At 51.9% G+C, this 19,710-nt stretch overlaps 1 protein-coding gene across 4 annotated transcripts; it reads right to left on the reverse strand.

Moving 5' to 3' along the window:
* Positions 1 to 1,925: 1,925 nt before the first annotated feature.
* On the reverse strand, positions 1,926 to 19,288 carry prag1 (PEAK1 related, kinase-activating pseudokinase 1). Of its 4 annotated transcripts, XR_014741020.1 has the most exons (8): positions 19,101 to 19,288; positions 17,691 to 17,812; positions 16,048 to 16,419; positions 14,215 to 15,899; positions 7,636 to 7,802; positions 5,727 to 6,475; positions 2,775 to 4,411; positions 1,926 to 2,594 (listed from the first exon to the last, which is right to left on the reverse strand). XR_014741020.1 is itself a non-coding variant. In XM_084687736.1 (7 exons), exons 3-7 carry the CDS (start codon positions 16,306 to 16,308, stop codon positions 3,302 to 3,304), a joined length of 3,972 nt encoding a protein of 1,323 aa, XP_084543862.1. In that variant the 5' UTR covers positions 16,309 to 16,419; positions 17,691 to 17,812; positions 19,101 to 19,288; the 3' UTR covers positions 1,926 to 3,301. The 4 variants fall into 4 exon arrangements, 3 of the variants coding, with proteins under 3 accessions (XP_084543862.1, XP_084543863.1, XP_084543864.1); XM_084687736.1 differs by having other exon boundaries at positions 1,926 to 4,411; XM_084687737.1 differs by having other exon boundaries at positions 1,926 to 4,411; positions 17,691 to 17,815.
* Positions 19,289 to 19,710: the final 422 nt, after the last annotated feature.

The following is a 19,710-nucleotide window of genomic DNA, read 5'->3' on the forward strand; positions in this document are numbered from 1 at the left end:
CATCCAGACCAACGTTAAACCCACAAACTAACCCCCTAGACCAACACCTAACAGCACTCCATCTAACTCAGGACCCTTGGACGAACCATTTGATAGGTCATGAAGCGTTTGCATAAAGTTTTGCATTGTGTTGTTCGGTTAATCATCAGGGTTCATACATCAGTATTGTGTTTACAGTGTCACTGTTCACAGTACGGTAGTTCACAGTAGTATTCACACACTTTTTTAGCTAAGCAATCTGTCCATATCCCAATTCTAAAAGCCAAAACATATAGCAGTGTTAGTCCCATGCAATATTTATGTTTTGGCACTTAAACCTAAACAGAATCTAAATTGATGCAATGTGTTCACGCAATAGTTACATTAAACTGTACTATGTATCTGTAACCACTAGATGTCAGCCTTGCATCATAGACATGTCACGAGTATGTTTTCCACTGCAGCTAAAAAAGAATACAGTATTTTCTCTTTATGTAATGGTTGATTATTATTAAATCCCAACCCAAAGTCTGTGTCAAATACCTGCTTTTGTGACTAGTGGGGATATGGAGGTGGGTGTGGGTTAGATATGGATATGTGTAGGGTTCAGATATGGACATGGAGGTGTGTAGGGTTCAGATATGGACATGGAGGTGTGTAGGGTTCAGATATGGACATGGGGGTGTGTAGGGTTCAGATATGGACATGGAGGTGTGTAGGGTTCAGATATGGACATGGAGGTGTGTAGGGTTCAGATATGGACATGGAGGTGTGTAGGGTTCAGATATGGACATGGAGGTGTGTAGGGTTCAGATATAGACATGGAGGTGTGTAGGGTTCAGATACGGACATGGAGGTGTGTAGGGTTCAGATATGGACATGGAGGTGTGTAGGGTTCAGATATGGACATGGAGGTGTGTAGGGTTCAGATATGGACATGGAGGTGTGTAGGGTTCAGGTGGGGGTCTGTGGTCACTCAGGCGGAGCCTACCGGGCTGAAATGATCATTGAATCAGATCGCTGGATGTTAGCATCACTGTAGTGTCTCTTCTGAAGTTGTAACAAACAGTAAATGTGGGTTGTAGAGAGATCCAACGTGAGCCTGTCTGCATCTACAGGAATCCTGCTGGGATTCCTCTACACAATGTGTGCGCGCGTTTGCATATTTGTTCACCTTGTTTATCTGACATTAACGTCTTCATTGTTCAACTTGATCTGACCATTCAGGTTCAGCTCACTGCAGTCATCCCACAGATGTCTTCAGGTTGTGTGAAAAGAGATCTGTAGCATATTTGCAGCAGTGAATCACATGACCTATGTTAATTGAGGATTGAGGACAATAGCTTGGGAGTGTTGCTGTTCTTAGGGGTTGCCGGGGTCACTCAAACGGGTGACTGGTTCCTCTGACAACCGTTATTCCATTGGCCGCAGTCCCATAGCAACACATTCCACCTATGACAAAAGAGCCGGTGGTGTTTTTGATTCAGTGAGGTGAAGCAGAGAGCGTATCTGGACAAGGCAGAGGGAGTGCAGGGATGCATCTGAGACAAGCTTCTGAATAGACAGAATTGTAAGTGCCGGTATGGTAGAGGCTTGCTTTTAGGCATGTCAGCCTGACGCCTGAGCAGATGGGAAGCTAGTTCCTATCCTGAAGCAGGAGCACTTAGAAGACGAGAGAGGGAGGTGATCTAAGACGCGGGGGGGGGGGGGGGGGGGGTATTTGGCTCACCCTAAATTTCAATTTCAGCAACACAACAAGCTTGGGCACTGTCGTTTTGTAAGCAGAGAGATTACTGTTGTACAGGAATGTTAAACTAAGGGTTCGGCCGTACTGTTTTTCTGTGTTCCTCTGTCTTCCTGTCCTCCTGCATTCCGGTCCTTTCTAAAAGTGCAAAGTTCACTCATGGTGACAGGTCACAATGTTACAAAAACAAAAAGACCCCATGTACTTGTTATTAGATTTATTTAGAGAGGTTCTGAGAGGGGGGGAAAGAAGTAAAGAGGGAGAAAGGGAACCACAGAAGGGCTGGAGGAGGGATTCAAACCCACATGGCTCAGTCCTGCAGAACCATCTAGTAGTACCTCTGACACCAGTCTCCCTCACATATGGTCACAACACGTTCGTTCTATAAGCAACGTGATTGGATACACTTTTCCGTGACCACAGACAGACAGACTGGGACATGGTTAGCACGTGTGAAAACATATTTACAGTTTATTGATGCCGGTGAGGCTTACACAAACCAACTGGATTAATACGAGTATTAGTCGTTAGACGGCATGTTCTGGTTTCTCTGGACATCATGACAGCAGTGGGCTAGCTGGACGGTATCTGTTCGGTGTTGCTGGGCTGGGCAGGAGGATCCAGGGGTCCAAATCCGGTGTGACTGAGCCGGCAACACAACAAAGGCAGCTCCAAGCAACAAAACAAGCAACACAAACAGTAAACCTAAACAAAGGCGTTCCAGTGACAGCTACGGGGTAAACAGATTGGATAATATAAATACATTGACTGTTCATTCGCTGCTGTTAAGTAGCATTCACCTGTTAAGATGCTCTCTGCACAAAGTTCAGCCCGTCTCCTCAAACACACACACGCGCGCTCCGTGAAAGTCCTGTTTCACATGGCCAAAATATAATAATAAGAATAGTTCAATACAATTTACAATGATATGCCAGTCTGACACAGGGGAGAAAAAGGCACTGTGAGTCTCCATCAAACTGAACATAAGGGCAACAGAGTCGAACAAGAAGCACACACTAGAGCGAGTAAGATCTCAGTTATTCATTCCTACCGTCCGTCATAGACTCCTGTTTCGTCATCAGTTGGTATGTATGTACTATCCAGAGGGCAGAGAGAGCCAGGTATGTCACTTGGCCTGTGCTGTGTCGCTACTCAGAGGAGACAAGCAAGCTGCAACGTCTGCTGCAATCAATCAGGTGAACGAGAGCTGGGCTGAAGGATGCTACTGGTTCGTACGGCTCTGAACGCAGCGCAGAGTGCCGGGGGGTCAATAAGGACGTGACGCTGTCGAGAACAGCTTCGCGTGAGGACAGGCAGGACCGGCCTCTCTAGAGGGACGCTGTCCTCCCCCACACACTCGTGTCGTCGGCTACTGTGGTAGAGGTGTCAGGGGAGGGGCCGCGGGCTTCCACGCACGCGATTGGACGGCAGACAGACAGACAGGCGCACTGGTTCACGTTGTTCCTCCTTTTAGGTGTGGGACAATCTGTAGCGCTCCAACAAAGGCCCCAATCCAGGGCCGATCACGCACGCCCAGCTGTGTGTCCGAGGCGTGCGCAGAGGGGGGGGGGGGGGCCTCTACTTGAGCGCGTAGAGAAGCTCGGCCGTGTGACAGAGCGACAGCGGGTGAGCGGAGGAGAAGTACTGACAGCACAGCCAGTCCTCCAGCTCGGCGTTCCTCTCGGGCTCCAGCGAGCGCTCGGCAAACTTCATCATCAGCAGGGCTCGCTTCACGTCCAGCCAATTGAGGAGGCCCTCGTGGCGGGGGCCGGCCCCCGAGGCTCCCCCGGGGCCCCCGTCCCACTGCTGCTCCAGCAGGTCCCTCCGGGGGCCCCAGAGGAGGCCCTGCAGGGCCCGCTTTGCCTCCAGGATGTGGATGCGTTTGATGGGGTCGGGTTGGAGCAGCAGGCGGGCCAGGCTCTGGAGGCCGGCGGAGTAGAGGGACAGGGGGGGGATGGGGGGCAGCTGGTCGCAGCGGTAGTCCTGGTCCCTCAGGGTGGGGCTCACCTCGAAAGGGTTGGGCTGGTGCAGCAGCTCGTAGATCAGGATGCCCGTTTGGAACTCGTCGAACTTGCGGTACTGGGCGGCCGACACGATCTCCGGCGCCAGGCGGGCGTGGTCGCGCTTGAACCGCGGGTCGGCGTTAGCCGCCGCCGCGTCCTCGGCCGTGCGCCTCTTGGCCTTGGCGAAGTTGCTGACGAGTAGGCGGGGGAGGAGCCGCTGGTCGTGGGCGTCGGCCGGCGAGGAGGCGTGCTGTCGGTGGGGGACCAGGAGGAGGTTCTCCAGGCAGAGGTCGCGGTGCGTGACCCCGTGTTCCTTCAGGTGCTCCAGGCCGCTGCAGAGCTGCAGCAGCAGGAAGCAGACGCGGCGCTCGTACACCTCGGGCTGGGCCCGGTGGAACGACGCCCACTCGCGCACAAAGTCGGCCGCGCTCTGCTGGGGCACCTCTCGGGTGATCACCACCACGCGCTCCCGCTCCGCCTGGGCCTGGGCGGGGCCGGCGGCCTGGGCGGGGCTAGTGTCTGCGGGGGGCTGGGGGGCCTCCTCGGGGGGCAGCATGCTCTGGGGGACGCAGGCGATGAAGTGACCACAGTCCTGCTGGAGGTTGAAGTGGGGGGGCATGCTCTGCTGGACGGACAGACTGTACAGGTGACCCTGCCGGGCCTCCGCTGACGGGCTCTTACAGATCTGAGGGGGGGGGAGGACGAAAGGGGTATTCAAAAGCTTTTCACTACAGGGAGGAAAAAAATTACCATATAAAAGTCTGGAGGCCACAATGCAATGTTAGCCTGACAAAATGTTTCTTTATAAACCACAAGGGGAGTGGGGCATCTACTCTGCCCTCTGTTCTGCACTACTCTACTCTGTACTAGAGTCTGTGTCAGGATTAAAGCCATTCCAGTTGGTTGTTTTAATCAGGAGCACACTGGTAGAGCTGTAGTTTTACTACAAGCAGGGATCAGCTCTACACTCAGTGCGTGTGTGAGAGCGTGTGTGAGAGCAGGCCTTGACTCGAGGGGTGTGTCAGAGTGTAAATCCTGCCTGGCATGAAAAGATTAATGAACCCTGAGACATTAGGCAAGAAAACAGGCCCTGAAGCAGACACACACACACACACAGACACACACACACATACACACACACAGTGGCTGTTGTAGATTTACATGACGTTAATGACTTTGGGCCAAAGGTCAGGCAGAGCGAATGCAGGTCCAGGTCTGAACACTCCAGCCCTGAGGCCCTCTGCAAACAAACACACACACACACCTCGCATGTGTCCTCTGATCTCTCTATCGCTGCCCATACCCCCCCCTCTCTCTTTCAACTCCATTATCTCTCTTCTGGCTTTTATCTCTCCCCCTTTCTCTCTCTCTCTCCCTCTCTCTCTTTCTCTCCCTCTCTTTCTCCCCCCCCCCAGCATCCAGACACCTTGTTAGGGGGTTCAGATGACTACACTCTAAACTTGATATTGTTTAACGAGCGACAGCTTAACAAGGTGGGAGGATGACCTTGATTGATGGGAGTGTGAGTGGCTCTTACAGGAGCCAATCCCAGAGGAGGGGGAGCATGACCTGGATGAGGAGATTACCCAGAGGGCCTTCTCACGGTCATGGTTCTAGAACATTCCCACAATGGCACAAGGCCATGTTCTACAAACATACCAGGTCTCTTGTTGTGTCTCATCGCTGTGTGCAAACCACAGACTCCCTACAACTAACAGTTTGAATTGATGCCTGACAACACTGGACTGGCCTTGTATGTAATGAATGTAAACACACAGTCTTGGCAGCAGCTTTAAAAAGAGTTTTACTGAGTCTGATACAGAACTGACTGCATTCCAAATGGTTGAAGTGTGTCAGATGTTTTGGTCGTCAAGGACAACTAAACCAAAGGGAGCAGCCGAAATTGAAACCCTGGATGCGTGGGAAGACAAATCAAAAGCTTTTCCACCACGTCACACAGCCAAGTGTGGCACGGGCCAAGGCGCGTTCCATTCGCTCACCTTGACGGCGTAGGCGTTGCTGGGGTCGGAGGCGCAGGCGGCGGAGTAGTACACGGCGTCTCCCGACGCACAGGACGGCTTGTTGCAGGTGAGCTTGAACAGCGACCAGTTGCTCTCGTCGAAGCGCAGCGGGTTCCTCTGGCTCCGGGTGAAGTGCTCCTCGCACTTCAGCGCCAGGCGCCGCAGGGACTCGGCGTACAGGCCGCCCAGCTTGGAGTACACCCCCTCGCGGCTGTCCATGTTGCTGAGCAACGTGTGCAGGTGCAGGGTGGAGCCGGAGGCAGAGAGCGGCGCGCTGAGCTGCGGCGACGAAGAGGAAGTGATGCTGCCGCGGCCGTGCACGCCCAGGCGGCCACGCCCCTTCAGGGACTCGTCCAGGGTTCGGGAGCGGGCGGGGCGGGCCTGGGGGGCGTGGCAGCGTTCGAGGGAGTCGCTCGACGAGTAGAGGGGGCGGGGCTCCAGAGGACTGGACGGCAGGCTGGAGAGGGGCCCTTCCGGGCGGCAGATATTGGTCTCGGAGCCGCTGAAGGGCAGGCGGGGGTAGGCGCGCACCAGGGGCCTCCCCCCCGCGTTGTCAGGGGCAGAAATGGTGCGGCTGACCGTCTTCTTTTCCGGGAGTGGCGGCGGCTGGAGCTGGTTGCCGTGGCTGTTGCCGCTAGGGAAGGGGTCGGGGTGCGGGGAGCCCGGAGAGGCCATGGGGCTTCTGGGAAACGGAGAGGCGCACGAAAGCCGCGTTGCATCCTGGGACCCTGGGTGGAAGAGGATGTCATCATTATTAACACAGGATGTGAAGACCTGACCCACCATCTTGTCTCCTGCACAGAAATGCCAAAGAGGCCTACAGGCGATCAGGCATATGAACTGAAGCAAAACGTAGCAGTCAGGCACCAATCATATCCACGGCATGGACGCTCCAGGTTTGAAGAAATGCCATCGTCACACAGCGTCGTCGTGAAACCGCCAGCATTCGCGGGGCAGCAGGAGACCAGAGTGTCGACACAGCAGACCATAAACACAGCAGGCTTATAGGAGAGGTTCACACTCACTGAGCAATGTACAGAAAACACCGGAAGCTAGAGAGAGGACTACCTGGCGCTGGTAGAAGTTATTGTTTAACTAGAATAGGCCCAGCCCGTGACAACAGTATTGATTCATATAGTCATGCTTTCTCACTTTGTGCCCTGGTGACTACAATAACCAGATATCTGTTAAACCTAGAAGCCTATGTGTTAGTCATTTCTCTTGAAAACTCTGTCTGGGTGTTCCTGGGTGTCTCTGGCCTTATCTATGTGTGTGAGTGTGTGTGTGCGTGTTTCGAGTTAGTCATTTCAGTTCAAACACATTATTCATCTCAACTTGACTCACTTAGTGCCTGTGTAGCCTGATGAGGAGAGAGTATGCATGAGACAGGAAACAGCCCAAACCCACATTTAACTACCTACCACAGGCCATGATTACGTCTTTAAACACAGCTTCACAGGAAGTACAATTAGAGACATTGCTCGTTCTAGGTTTTAGTTGCTACTGTGGACCACTGGAGGACTCAGTTCAGCAGTCCAAACAGAGACTTCTCTATCTCTGGGACTCACTGCTGAGTCACTTCCTGAACCAGCCATTCTCGGCAGCGAACACCACCTTCCTCTTCCCATTGTTCTAAGATAACTGCCTTCCTCTTCATGAACAGTCACTTCCACAAACGAGAGAAACAAACAGACACCTGGATGTAAAGCTCTAACAAGAACAACATCATGTGGCCGGTGTAATATAAATGTTTTATGTGCATTACCATAACACTGGGGAGGGTCCTCTCCCCAGAGAGTGGGTGTGTGTGTGTGGCGCCTGTCTGTCTGTCTGTGTGTGCATGTTTATGAGAGTGTGTGTGTGTGTGTGTGTGGTCCTGGGGGCTCACCGGTCTCAGACGGGGGCCTGGCAGGGTCTCCTTGCAGGCTGTCGGTGGAGGCAGAGGGCAAACTGGCACTGCCCAGGCCTCGGAAGGAGCTGGTCAGACTCTCCACCGAACCCAGCTGGCTGCAGCGCTCCAGATCCATGCTGCTCTGACTCAGCTTAGCACACACCCTGCACAGGTAGGGATGGGATGGAAGGGCGCAATGGATTAGTGTGGTATTTACAGTCCGCCTTCGTGACCGTATGTCTGTCTGCCTCCCTGCTACCCGGCTCACATGTTGTTCAAGAACCGCCTTTAATTAACGCTATAAACCAATGACTAGCACCGTCATTTCAATCAAAACGCGAAAACCATTGCAACTTCTACGACCTGCCTGCAGACGAGCCAGACGTTTTCGCGAAGCTCGTTGCAACGGCTCTGCTTCTAGAAGGTTAGGGAACAAAGAGCATGTGCAGCCTGTCAGCTTCTGTGTCTGTAGGTCTGTTCTGGCCCTGTGTGTGTCCTTTTTTTCTATGACTGGAGCGATGTCTCACTTCCCCTCAGTCACCGTCAGACACTGTGTGAAGTAAGCACGCATCTCACGACACTTCCAACTGTTTCAGAATGGATTCACTTCCTCCGCACATGCTGCTCACACACACAAACACACACACACGGGTCGCGGGTTCATCTCATAAACCTGTAGTTGTGAGGTGTGGTGGTGTCTGGACGATAGTAATAGTGTTCATAAGTCTGCCACGACCCCACCACCGCCAAGGTTTCTTCAAATTTGTTCTCCTCTCGAGAGTGTTTATGGGAGGTTTTTACTTGTCTTCCTTGAGGGTTTAGGTTGGTTGAGGGGCAATTCTATGGGCGTATGTGAAGCCCTCTGTGACATTGCTTGTAAAAAGGGGATATACAAATACATTTGGATTTGATCACCAACCACACTGATGCCCAGAGAAATTCCTCTGTGTCAATGTGACTATAAAAGGCATGCCTACAGTGGCAGCTCAGCGCTGAGACAGAACAAAGCAGTACCTCGCTGGAGTTTAGCTCTGAGGAGCCAGTCTAATCAAGAGGCCCAATTAGGCTGAGTGACGGCCATTCAGACCACTCATTATATCGGGTAATGGGACCCTCATCCCTCTATCCCTTCCTCTCTTCATGCATCCCTTCATCTGACAGTGACTGCTCTGTCTATCCAGGGGCATTCAGCTTCAATTAGGCTTTAAATCAAAAATCAACTGCAGAGAGAGAGGGGGGGGGGGACAGGGGGGGAGAAAGAGAGAGGGGGGAGAAAGAGAGAGGGGGGAGAGAGGGGGAGAATCTGTCGTTCTTCCTACAGGACTGCTGACAGTGCAGGCACAGAGCAGGAACAGAGCAGGCACAGAGCAGGCACAGAGCAGACACAGAGCAGACACAGAGCAGACACAGAGCAGACACAGAGCAGACACAGAGCAGACACAGAGCAGACACAGAGCAGACACAGAGCAGACACAGAGCAGACACAGAGCAGACACAGAGCAGACACAGAGCAGACACAGAGCAGACACAGTCTGTAGTCCTGAACCAAACTAGGATATAGGACCGCTGAAAACAATATAAGGCACTGAACTATTGACGTTATACATTATTCATATACTATTTATTTAAATGTGAGTGACAGGTTGCTGGATGTGGAGGCCCAGTCAGGGAGGCTGAATGGATTACAGAGAACATCATTTATCCTCATTTTAGAGTGAGTGACCTTGGCCAGTCTGAAGCAATCAATTCACAGCAGGATCAGTGAACAATATATGGACTGAATATGAGACCCATTGGGACTCTAGAAAGATAGTGCTCATCATAGACATAGAGCTGGAGCTATGCTCTGCTCATTTCATGTAAAATAGAAGAATCCTAAATGCAACTACTCATTTAGGCCATTCATAGAAAATGACCGCCAGCTACATTATCTGATCAATGTGGAGCAGGGTTATGATGTCACCAGGCACTTCTTCCTCTGGAAACCATCCACCTTGACAGGCTCCACAAATAGACAGGCAGACAGACAGACACAGACAGACAGACAGACAGAGACAGACAGACAGACAGACAGACACAGACAGACAGACAGACAGACAGACAGACAGACAGACAGACAGACAGACAGACAGACAGACAGACACAGACAGACAGACAGACAGACAGACAAAGACCAAATCTTTGATAAGATAATGATCAGTGGAACAAGAGGCCTTTGATTCAGGGGAGTCTACTTTGTGAGGTCATAGGTGAAAACATAGCAGAGATTAGTGACATGAGTGTGAGTTGTCATACTAATGGTGTGAACATGCAGGTGTGTATCCTGCTCTGGGGAACAACACAGCCCTTTGTGTTTGACAGGGTCACATGACTACATCCATCAATAAAAGTCATAAACCATCACTCTGCTGCCAAGGGATGTCAACACACAACTATAGCCCCGTTTCTCACTCTGACCCTCCCTTCCCCTCTCTGTCTGCCCCTCTCCCTCCCTCCCTTCCCCTCTCTGTCTGCCCCTCTCCCTCCCTCCCTTCCCCTCTCTGTCTGCCCCTCTCCCCACCCTCTCTCTGCCTCCTTCTCTCTCAGTCCGCCTCTCTTTCCATCTGCCTCGCTTTTGATCTCACTCTACTTCGCTCTGCCTTCCTTCTCTTTCTCTCTTCCTCCCATTCTCCCCCTTCTTCTATGTCAGTCTCAGTCTTCCCTCCCCATCTGTTAGTCCAGCCGATTTTTTGCGTCTCTCGCCCCATCATCTCTTTCGTTCTCCCTCTTCCAACATGATTCCCTCCTTCCCTCTCCCTCATCCCTCCTCCTCCTCCTCCTCCTCCTCCTGCTGGCCTGCAGCTTCATTGGTGCCCTGCACACGTGTGCTACACAGCACAGTTAGGTTACTGCAGCTGCAACCATCTACACCGACAGAACACAGAGAGCTACAGTAACAGTGCAGGTCATTCTCTGCTGGGATCTTTGGTTTAGTTAGCCTAGCGTAGGTTCCCTTGGACCAGGGCCCATCTTCCAACCAGCCCCGGGGCAGAACCACCCAGTGGGCTTGAGGAGGTTTATGCAACCCGAGAGGAGAGGGCCAATCTGGGCAGACTGCCATGCTGAGCCAGCCCTGGTGCCAGGAGCGGGTGAGAGGGAGACTGACTGACCCAGCGCCTACGCCCTTCTCTGCACCATCCAGCCCTCTGCCTTATCTGTCTGCCTTCCCTGCCTCCTTCAGTGCCCCACCCACTCCTCTCTGCTCCGCCTGAAGCTGAGGTCTGACTCAAGTGTCTGAGGCAACACCTGGACGTTAGCTCACCGTGTTAACACAGACATTCTGCCAGCCAATCGGGGTTGAAGTCCCACATCCAGAACCGTGGCTGATCCGTTTCAAACTGTACATACAGAATACGACCACAAACACGCCGTTTACACAACAGGCAACAAACTCAACAAACTGTTTAAACAACAACCTTTGCTGTGTCGTAAAACAACAACAGGTACTCGCCAACCAGGACAAAGAAGCCCACATTTACGTGAGAAGCCAACACTGTTTAGTCTGGCTGTTGTGAGCCACGGTTCGTTGAAGGAATGTTCCGGTAAATGTCCAACAGTACCTGTAACGGGAGCTGCGCATGTTCATGTAGAGACGGACCCTTCATGGTTGTGACCCAGTCCAGATAGCTGCTCTCCCGGCCCTGCACAGAGTAACTCAAGACCCCTGACACTGAACTCACCCTGGTATTTAAACGCTCTCCACAGTAGAAGCTGTGTCCGCAACCGTTAAATCCGGTAAATTAGAACACCCGTATGGCTGCCAGCTATCTCATAGCATCATCAAACACACGCACGCACAGACGTAGATGCGCACCCCCCCCAGCAGTTTAGTTCAGAACTCCAGACTGCTATCTCCGACCCAGCAACAAGACACTATCTTTTCTATTATCTGTCATGGGGAAGGGATCAGGCTGGTCTTAGGTGTGTGTGTGTGTGTGTGTGTGGTGGAAGATCTTTGCTGTGGAGTGGCAGCCTCATGGCTGGGACATTTTGGGCGTTGCCGACGGCAACAATCTGCTCAAGAGAACCCCATAGGCGACCTGCTATGACGACACATCCCATAATACACACAAGTTTTACTGAGGTCATAACACTTGGCCAGGAGTAGCATGGGGTCACTGACTGTCACTTGCAATGCAAAACTGTGGAAAGGTTGGTCACCTGGAGGTCAAAGGCACTGATGGAGATTGAATGATGCTTTTTGAAGGGCAGGATTTTGAACCATCTGGTTGTTAAATGATTCAGCTCTTCAAAATACTGCTTCACCATGGAAGGGAGGGGGGGGGGACTGTTTAGTAATAGGACTGAAACATGCCATCAGTGCTTGTCCTCCCTCGTATTTAGCTAGCCCCTTCTCTCTCAGAGATGCTGCTGAGGGTTAAGTGCTCTGGTGAGTCTGGGAGGGTTCTGTGCTGTGGGAAGAAGACCCAGTCTTCTCCTTACCACTCCCCTCAGACTCTCTGAATGGAGGAGACAATGCTCAAACTCTCTGAGCTCCTTTGGGGTCACAGGTCAGACATCCAGCGGGCTGTATGTGGGTGCCTAGAACAGGGAAGGATCCAAAGGCCAATCTATTTTTGGAATCAGTTGGAGCCATTTGTATTAAACAAATGTTTGTTTTCCCGTCAGGAGAGGTGCCCTTAAGTGTGTGTTGCTGTGACCGTTGCTGGGCCGGGCCTTGGTGTGTTCAAACACGTTCGGAGGAGTGTATTTTTATCAGCGCGGTGAGCTCGCAATGTCATAATGGACAGGAGATGTGTGGCTGTGCTAGTGTTACGACCAAAATAAAGCTCTCTGGAAGGTGGTCTGATCTGGCCTGCGAATTCCCTCGAGTAGAACAGTAGTCCTTCTAGAACTTTCCGGTGTTTGCTATTCAGTGACCCGTGGAACTCAGTTCAGTTAGCTACTCTGAAACTAAACACACCAGACGTAGTGTAGGTTGTCTTTAAAAGATCCTTGACTTGCTCTCTCTCTCTCTTTCCCTCTCCATGGCCCTCTCCTTCTCCTACCCCATCCCATCCCTCTCTCACTCCAACACTCTCCATTCCCCCCACTCACTCTGTCTCGCTCTCTCTGTCTCTCCTCCATCCTTCTGCTTTGAGCGTATGACTCAGAAAGCTCCCAGTATTAATAATCCATCCTGCCTGGAGGGTCAGAATAGTACAGGCTGGTGTCAGAGTGCTTCAGCGTCAGTGTGCTATATAGGTTAACCTCATGACCAGGCTCCTCGCTGCGGGTATATTTACCCATGTTTAAACATGAGTGATCTCTGCACGATCCTAGCAGCATCTTAGCGAAAGGCTCGTCTGTCCCTCTGTTGTTGTGATGCCCTCAATAGGACAAGGCCTCTCTTCTCCCAGAACCAACCCCTTTGTGTGTCAGGCCAAAAAACTAATCCACAACGTGACAAGGGACCAGAACATTATTCCAGCCTGTTTTCTGTGTCTGAAGGAGAATGAGAAGTCACACTCGCTCTGATGGAACAAGGAGGACATTCAGGGAACATTCCAGAACACTGTGAATGATGACCAGGGTTCTAGAAGAGAGGATGGAGGCTGATACTGGGGCTGAATGCACAGCATGACTGCCTTAACAAGGGAGCAGCGCTGAAACACTGTGGCACACACACACACACAAACACACACACACAACCACAGAAAGCCACGTGGAACTACTGTTTGCTACACAAAACAGGCCTAGTCAGCTGATCAGGTGGTACCCTTGGGAGACCATCCAGCCCATAATATTCATAATGTGTGCCCAAACACAGCCCCAGTAGACACACTCGCACCCGTGAAACAGCAGAACACTTTTAGAATCAATGGGGAATAAAAAAAAAAAAGACTACTCAAAAACCTCAAAGCTCAAAGTGACGATGCCCTGGCAATTAATTTCAGTGCTGCGTGATGCAGTTAATCTACAAATGAGATGGGAAGCAAGCAAGCACAGACCAAATATTATGCGTTGTCTTAAATCACAGAGGAAATACAGCAGTTTCTTTCAAACAGTCAAACACAACGTAGCGCTTTGGAAGATCATTCATCCACAGCAGACAGTATTGCGTTAGTAAGAGCCCAAAGATATGGAGAAAGACATACATTATCTCTGCAATAAAACACACAGCCTCTCTGAGGGCTCGTCTAAACACTGGGCTCGTTAGAAATGTCGGAGAATTCATAAACACGATATGAACCGAACCACGGATGAGACCGCCTCTTAATCTAAGCCTGTGAGCCTTGATGAGAGTGACCCTGACAAAGACAGAAGGACGGAGATCTACTTCACTGCTTCGGAATCATCCACTCCCTTATTTGTTCTTTCGTTTCATGAATGAACAAATCCGCTTTAGCCCAGCTCCTACATGTTGCGTTTCTTCTTTACCCCAATGCAATCAATGACACAAAATCCAAGATCTACTTTGCGGCTTCACCCATCACTCACTCACTCACTCACTCATCCTCATCACTCATTCAATATTTCCCTCAGTTCTTCAGTCACTCCACAACAGAGAACACACAGTCCCCCCCAGGTTCTTACCTGTGGTGTTTTTTGGGTGGGGGCGGTGGAGGGCTGGGCTCCAGGGCTCCGGAGTTCAGAGATGCTGTCTTGGCCAGCATGGCGGCGCTATGTTTGCCCACCTCCTCTGTGGCGATGCCCTCGCCCTCGCTCCCCTGACTGGTACCATTGTTGTCCTGGGCCGTGCCAGGCGCAGAGGGGGGGTTGCTGGCGCTCTGGGCCCCCGCCGACACTCTCCAAGCCCTGGCCTCCCTCCAGCCAGCCCCCCCGGCCCCCCCGTTGAGCAGCACCGTTCCCTGGTCGGCTCTCTTCTCCCTGAGGCTCTCCCTCTCCACTTCTCCCTCCTCCTCCTCCGGGATGCGCCCCTCCCAGCTCCAGGCGGAGCCGTGGAACTTGTGTCTGCGCTCGGGGGCCGGGAGGGGAGGCTCCGTGGGGGGCTTCCCCTGGGTCTCTTCTCTTTTGGGGGAGAGGAGGGTGAGGGCGGGGAGATCTGGGAGGGGCACCGGGGACAGGCTGGAGGTGCCCAGTTTGGGCGAGCGGGTGTTCCTCTTAGGGGGGATAGGGGGGCTAGACTGGGGCTTTGGCTGGAGGTAGGCCGGGCTAGAGCCTGGGACTAGGGTGTTCTCACTACCCAGGGAGGTGGAGCCTGAGCTGGGCCACCTGAAGGCCGGGCTGCTGGGGTCCTTGAGGGCTGTTGGGCTGAAGTGGGGCCACTGGGTGCTGACAGCAGAATCTGGGCTGCTCAGGTAGAACGTCCGGTTGTTCTCCTCCGTGTGGGCGGCCATTACAGTTATCTTGGCCCTCTGGCTCTCCACCTCTGCTAGTTCCACTTCCTCCTTAAGCTGCTGCTGGGGCCTCCCTTCCTCCTTGGCCATCCCCCTCTGGAGCCTCCTTTTCCTCTTGGTGCTCTCAGCGTAGATGGGCTCTGACTCTGCAGGCTGCCCGCCGCCAGGCTCCGATCCGGGGCTGGAGGCTGAGGGGCTTCCTGGACTGTCTGGTCCTGGAGGTTCAAAGCCCTCGGGCCCAGGCAGGGAGTCTGTGCTGCTGCGGTAGGAGCTGCAGTCTGATAGGCTGGCTGGGTCAGACAGGAAGGAGGAAGAGGAGCGGCCAGGGGGCTGAGGAGTCTGGGCAATGGAGTCCAGGGTGACAGTGGTGGAGCTCGAGGCGGAAGGCGGAGGGGGAGAAGTGCTAAGGGGCTGGGACGAGGCGTTCCCAGAGTGGATGGTGCTGGCCAGGGCGGGGGTGGTAATGATGCTGATGGACAGGGGCATCCCCACGTGGGCTTGGGGGGGATCCGGCGAGCCGGGGGACCCCAGCGTCAGCATACCGTTGGAGGCGGGGAAAGGGCTCTTGATGCTCCTGGTCACCTGCGACCTGTGGGCCTCCCCTCCTCCTCCTCCTCCTCCTCCCCTATTCTCCCTGAGCCCCTGGGGGCCTCGCCCGTCACCGTGGGTGACAAAGACGCTACTGATCCCCAAGGAGTCTTTCGGTAGGGGGGGCGGGGACAGGGGAGAGAACAGGGAGGAGGGGGACAGCGGTCCGGGGGAAAATCGGCTGGTGTAACCAGTCTTTCTGGGGGGGGACATGGGGTTCTGGAGTGGACCATCCTTCACGGTTTTGGAGCAGCCATTACTGTCTATGTAAAGAGGGGCCAGGTCTAGCATCTTCTTCAGGCCCAGACGATCCACTGGACTCTTCTGGTTGTCCTGGTTGGTGGGGACACACCAAAAAAGGGAGGGAGGGATTGAGGAGTGATCGAATGCATGAATGGAGTGAGAGAATGGATTATGTCACATTATTCATGATTACATGTGAATGAGTGATTGAAATGAACAAGTGACAAAGCTTTCCTACCTGTCCCAAGCTCACGCCCAGGTCAGCCAGTGTTTCATTGGCGTCTGTGTTTAGCATCATGGTGGGTCGGACGGCAATAGTGGGCTTGCTGTAGGGCGAGGGCACGCTCACTCCATCCTCCTCCTCTCCTGCCTGGCTGACCCTAAGGCAGGCTGGCGCTATGCTGCCCCCAGTGGTAGGGTGGGCGCTGCGCGGGTGGAAGCAGTTCTTACACGAGCCGGGCTTCCACACGTGTTCTGCAAACTCGCCGCACGCTGACATCTTGCTTTGGGATTGGTTACTGAGGGGGGAGGTGGGCTCTGCAGCTGGCGGGGAGGTCTGACATGATTGGCTGTTTGGATGGTTGGTAAAGTGTCAAGGCGGGCAGACAGCCTGTGGAGAGAGAAAAGTAAGAGTTAGAGTTGGCTGACCCCTTTCTCATGGAGAAGAGGACAGCCTATCATGATTCTGGGAGTCAACAGGAGTCAATTCCAGTGGATAGCTACTGAAAGCCTGTCTTGATTTGGAGAAAGAAAGGGCTTGCAAACAAATGTCTACGTGTGTATTTGCCTGTTTCTGTGTGTTTGTTTAGGTCTGTGTGCATATGAGTGTATCTCCAGTCAAAAGTTGAAACAATGACAGTCCTGAGGCTGTTCGGCAGTCTAACTAAGGAAACAGTGTTGTCTGTAACTTAAGAAGCGCTGGCCAGCTCAGAGATCTCAGTTCCCAGGCTCGTCCTAAATTAGGGGTTTGAAGTCGCTGCTTGGGCCCCGTGACCCCCGAGGAACATAAAGGGCGTTCTAGTATGCGGCCTCCCCGACGTTCTAGAAGGCTCTCCGGAGGATGGAATGAATGGAATGCTGAAAAAGGCGCAAGTCTCACCAGGGTGAATCTCACACCAAAACATGCCCCCTCCCCTAGACACACATCATCTCCCAGTGGGAGTCCTCCTGTTTAACACTGGGCCAGAGTGACAAAACTAACACAGTTAGGAGGATCATTTGTGTTCTCACACAGCTCTAAATACCTCCCAACAACCCTTGCATAATGCACACACACAAACAAACACTCATTCAAAAGAATTACACATGGAATACTGGTAAAACAGCCAGTCTGATAAGCTTTCTCTTGAACATTGAGCCCTCCGTTATGTCCTGAGAAGGAGGCACGACCACCTACTTCCTCTAAGGACCCAGGAAGCAGCATTATTAGGGTAGATAACAGCCCACAGTCTGTGGGTCTTCTGATTCAGCGCTGGCTGGATGCCCTGCCCTGTAGCTTGAATAACTCTGTTAAGAGGTGGACAGACCAGGGGAACTGACTGACAAACAACAAAAAGACAGACAGACAGACAGATAGGCCGTTTCTGTTCCACTTCCTCACCACAGTGTCATCACCTCCCATAACAACAGCAAGACGAGACATGCGGGAGTTTCGCTCGACACATCCACGTCCCGTTCACTTTCTTCTACACACTCACTGAACACATGAACCCAAAACAACTTTACTGACACAGTGCAACAATTGCCTGTAACCCTTGCTACCCTCATTAAATGTATTTTGGCTGATCAGACCCGAGGCAGACTCAACTTCCTCGTATCTGGGCAGATATATTCTTATGTTAGCACAGTACACACCATAGCACAAGGTCTGATATTTCTCACCTTCTTGCGTAAAGGCTTGGAGCACCTACACAGTTCCACACCTACGGTCATGACACAGATTCAAGTCCTGCCTTGGACAAACACTCCACCGGCCCTGCAAATCTCTCATGAATCTGTCGAGGCTTCTGAGCAAAAGGGGGGGGTAGGAAAGGAGGGTGGAGAAGAAAGGAAATGAAGTGATCAGCAGTCATAGCACAAATATGACCCAGCTCACGTTCCACTTAACAGGGATAAACCACAAGCCCATGTTTGTCTAGATGACATGGTTCCAGTGGACTGCTGCCACTCTGTCTAGTTGTTCCTGACAAGCATGGGATCTTAACCTGACAGAGGACCTATCCCGTGGGCCTTTGGGCAGGGACACTGTATCCTCTGGTCAGGCTGGGTCTGCCTCTGCATTATGAGTGCAGTTGGCTCCGCTATATTAGAATTGTGAGTCTGCCATCTGTTAACTACGGTGACTGGACTGGTGATAAAGAGCTCCAGGCTAGGTAGCCTACTCCAGAACAGCTGAAACAACTTAGTTTCAGTGATAGTACTGGGTTTGGCCACTACCACAATTACACATGAACATGTGTCTTTTATCCAAGGGGCGTATAGATGACAGGTAGTTTTCTCTTAATTCTCTTTCAACGGATTAAAGTGATTCTGACACACAGCTCAAACACATTTTTTGTTCATTTTTTTCTTCTGCTAAATGGTTAGGCAACCTATTCCGGAACTATGCAACATCAGTCTATTAAAAGACATAGGCTACATAAGTATGTTTTCTTCATTGGGCAATGGTCCGAGCGACATTACACTTAGTTCTAAACGGTGAATGCATCCTAAACGGAATCGGCACACCGTCGCTTGTCTAAACGTCGAGTCCGGGAGCGTTTCCTAAAACGCTTTCCACACCTCTCTCATGAATTCAGTGGCCCCAAGATACCTTTGCTCACCCCTCGCTTTCTATATTCACATTTTCTGTCAATTGAAGTTGCTCTCACCACCGCAAAGCTCTGTAGGCTATCGAACCCGATTGCTCGTGAGCCTGGATGTGGTGGTGTTCCGAGCACGTGCGCTGTTGGTGGAACATTGAGATGTGTTGACGTTTTTCTGGGACCCTGTCGCCCACTGGGGCGGTGGGCAGTCAGTCATGCAGTATTTTCTGGCGAAATTAAGTGATCGACGATATCGATTATAAATCACGAAGGAGGATTGTGTTCTGAAAAGCTAATACATTACACTGATAAAGTAATTACAGCAGTAAGAAAATATGCCAAGAATTAAATGTCTATCGAATTTAAAAAAAACTCTTAGATGTTGATACCCAACAACGTAATTACAATTACCCTGGTAGAGATCAGAAGGGCACGAGAGCACGGCAGTTTTATTGCGGTGGACGGTATGCTATTGATTCATTCTTACCTGGTCAGGCTGCTTCACCAATTGCCTGGCAACAGCAAATGCTGCAAGGATAAACTCAATCGAAGCCGCTTGTTTGGTTTCCTAAAGGTGTAGAATGTTTATTTATCCCACATCCGACAGGTTGCTGGGGAATGCCCCGGAGAACGGAGGTATGCGCAGCCCCACCAACCGACTTTGATCCTGCAGTGTCCGAGGTGAACTGGTAGAGCAGCGGACGAATGGAGCTCCGAGCTCCCGCTGCTGTGGGCGGAGCTCCGTAAACTAATAAACTACTGGATGACTTGTTTGGCAAGTAACATGCCTAGTGTGGGGGCCTGAAAGTGCCTTACAATTTACTTTTCTTCCAAATCCCGTTCTCAGACAGGTGTTTTCAGGGGGGAAAAGCATTGACCATAGGAATTACACAGGTTTATTGAGCTCAGTTTATCTTCCGCAAATGCAGCATGAAAACAGAACGTTTTGAGACGATTTATTGCTGGATAGTGTTATTGCCTCTCATGATTTATCCACCAGCTGGATTTCTTATAACAACTTTTCTGTTAAAATTCGAGTAGCGTCGATGCAGACATGGGATAATCCAAAACTAATTGAACACGCTCCCCAGGCAGCC

The sequence above is a fragment of the Hypomesus nipponensis genome, chromosome 22, assembly GCF_054491055.1.
Source record: "Hypomesus nipponensis isolate SF chromosome 22, ASM5449105v1, whole genome shotgun sequence".
Taxonomy (NCBI): Eukaryota; Metazoa; Chordata; class Actinopteri; order Osmeriformes; family Osmeridae; genus Hypomesus; species Hypomesus nipponensis.

Bases quoted from the DNA above. Each gene is read 5' to 3' on its own strand.
- prag1 (XM_084687738.1), bottom strand. From the start codon at position 16,308: ATGTCAGCGTGCGGCGAGTTTGCAGAACACGTGTGGAAGCCCGGCTCG. The intron at 15,900-16,047 runs GTAGGAAAGCTT...CCCACCAACCAG, and splicing joins TGGGCGTGAGCTTGGGACAG to GACAACCAGAAGAGTCCAGT. The intron at 6,476-7,635 runs GTGAGCCCCCAG...TCTTCCACCCAG, and splicing joins CAGGCCCCCGTCTGAGACCG to GGTCCCAGGATGCAACGCGG.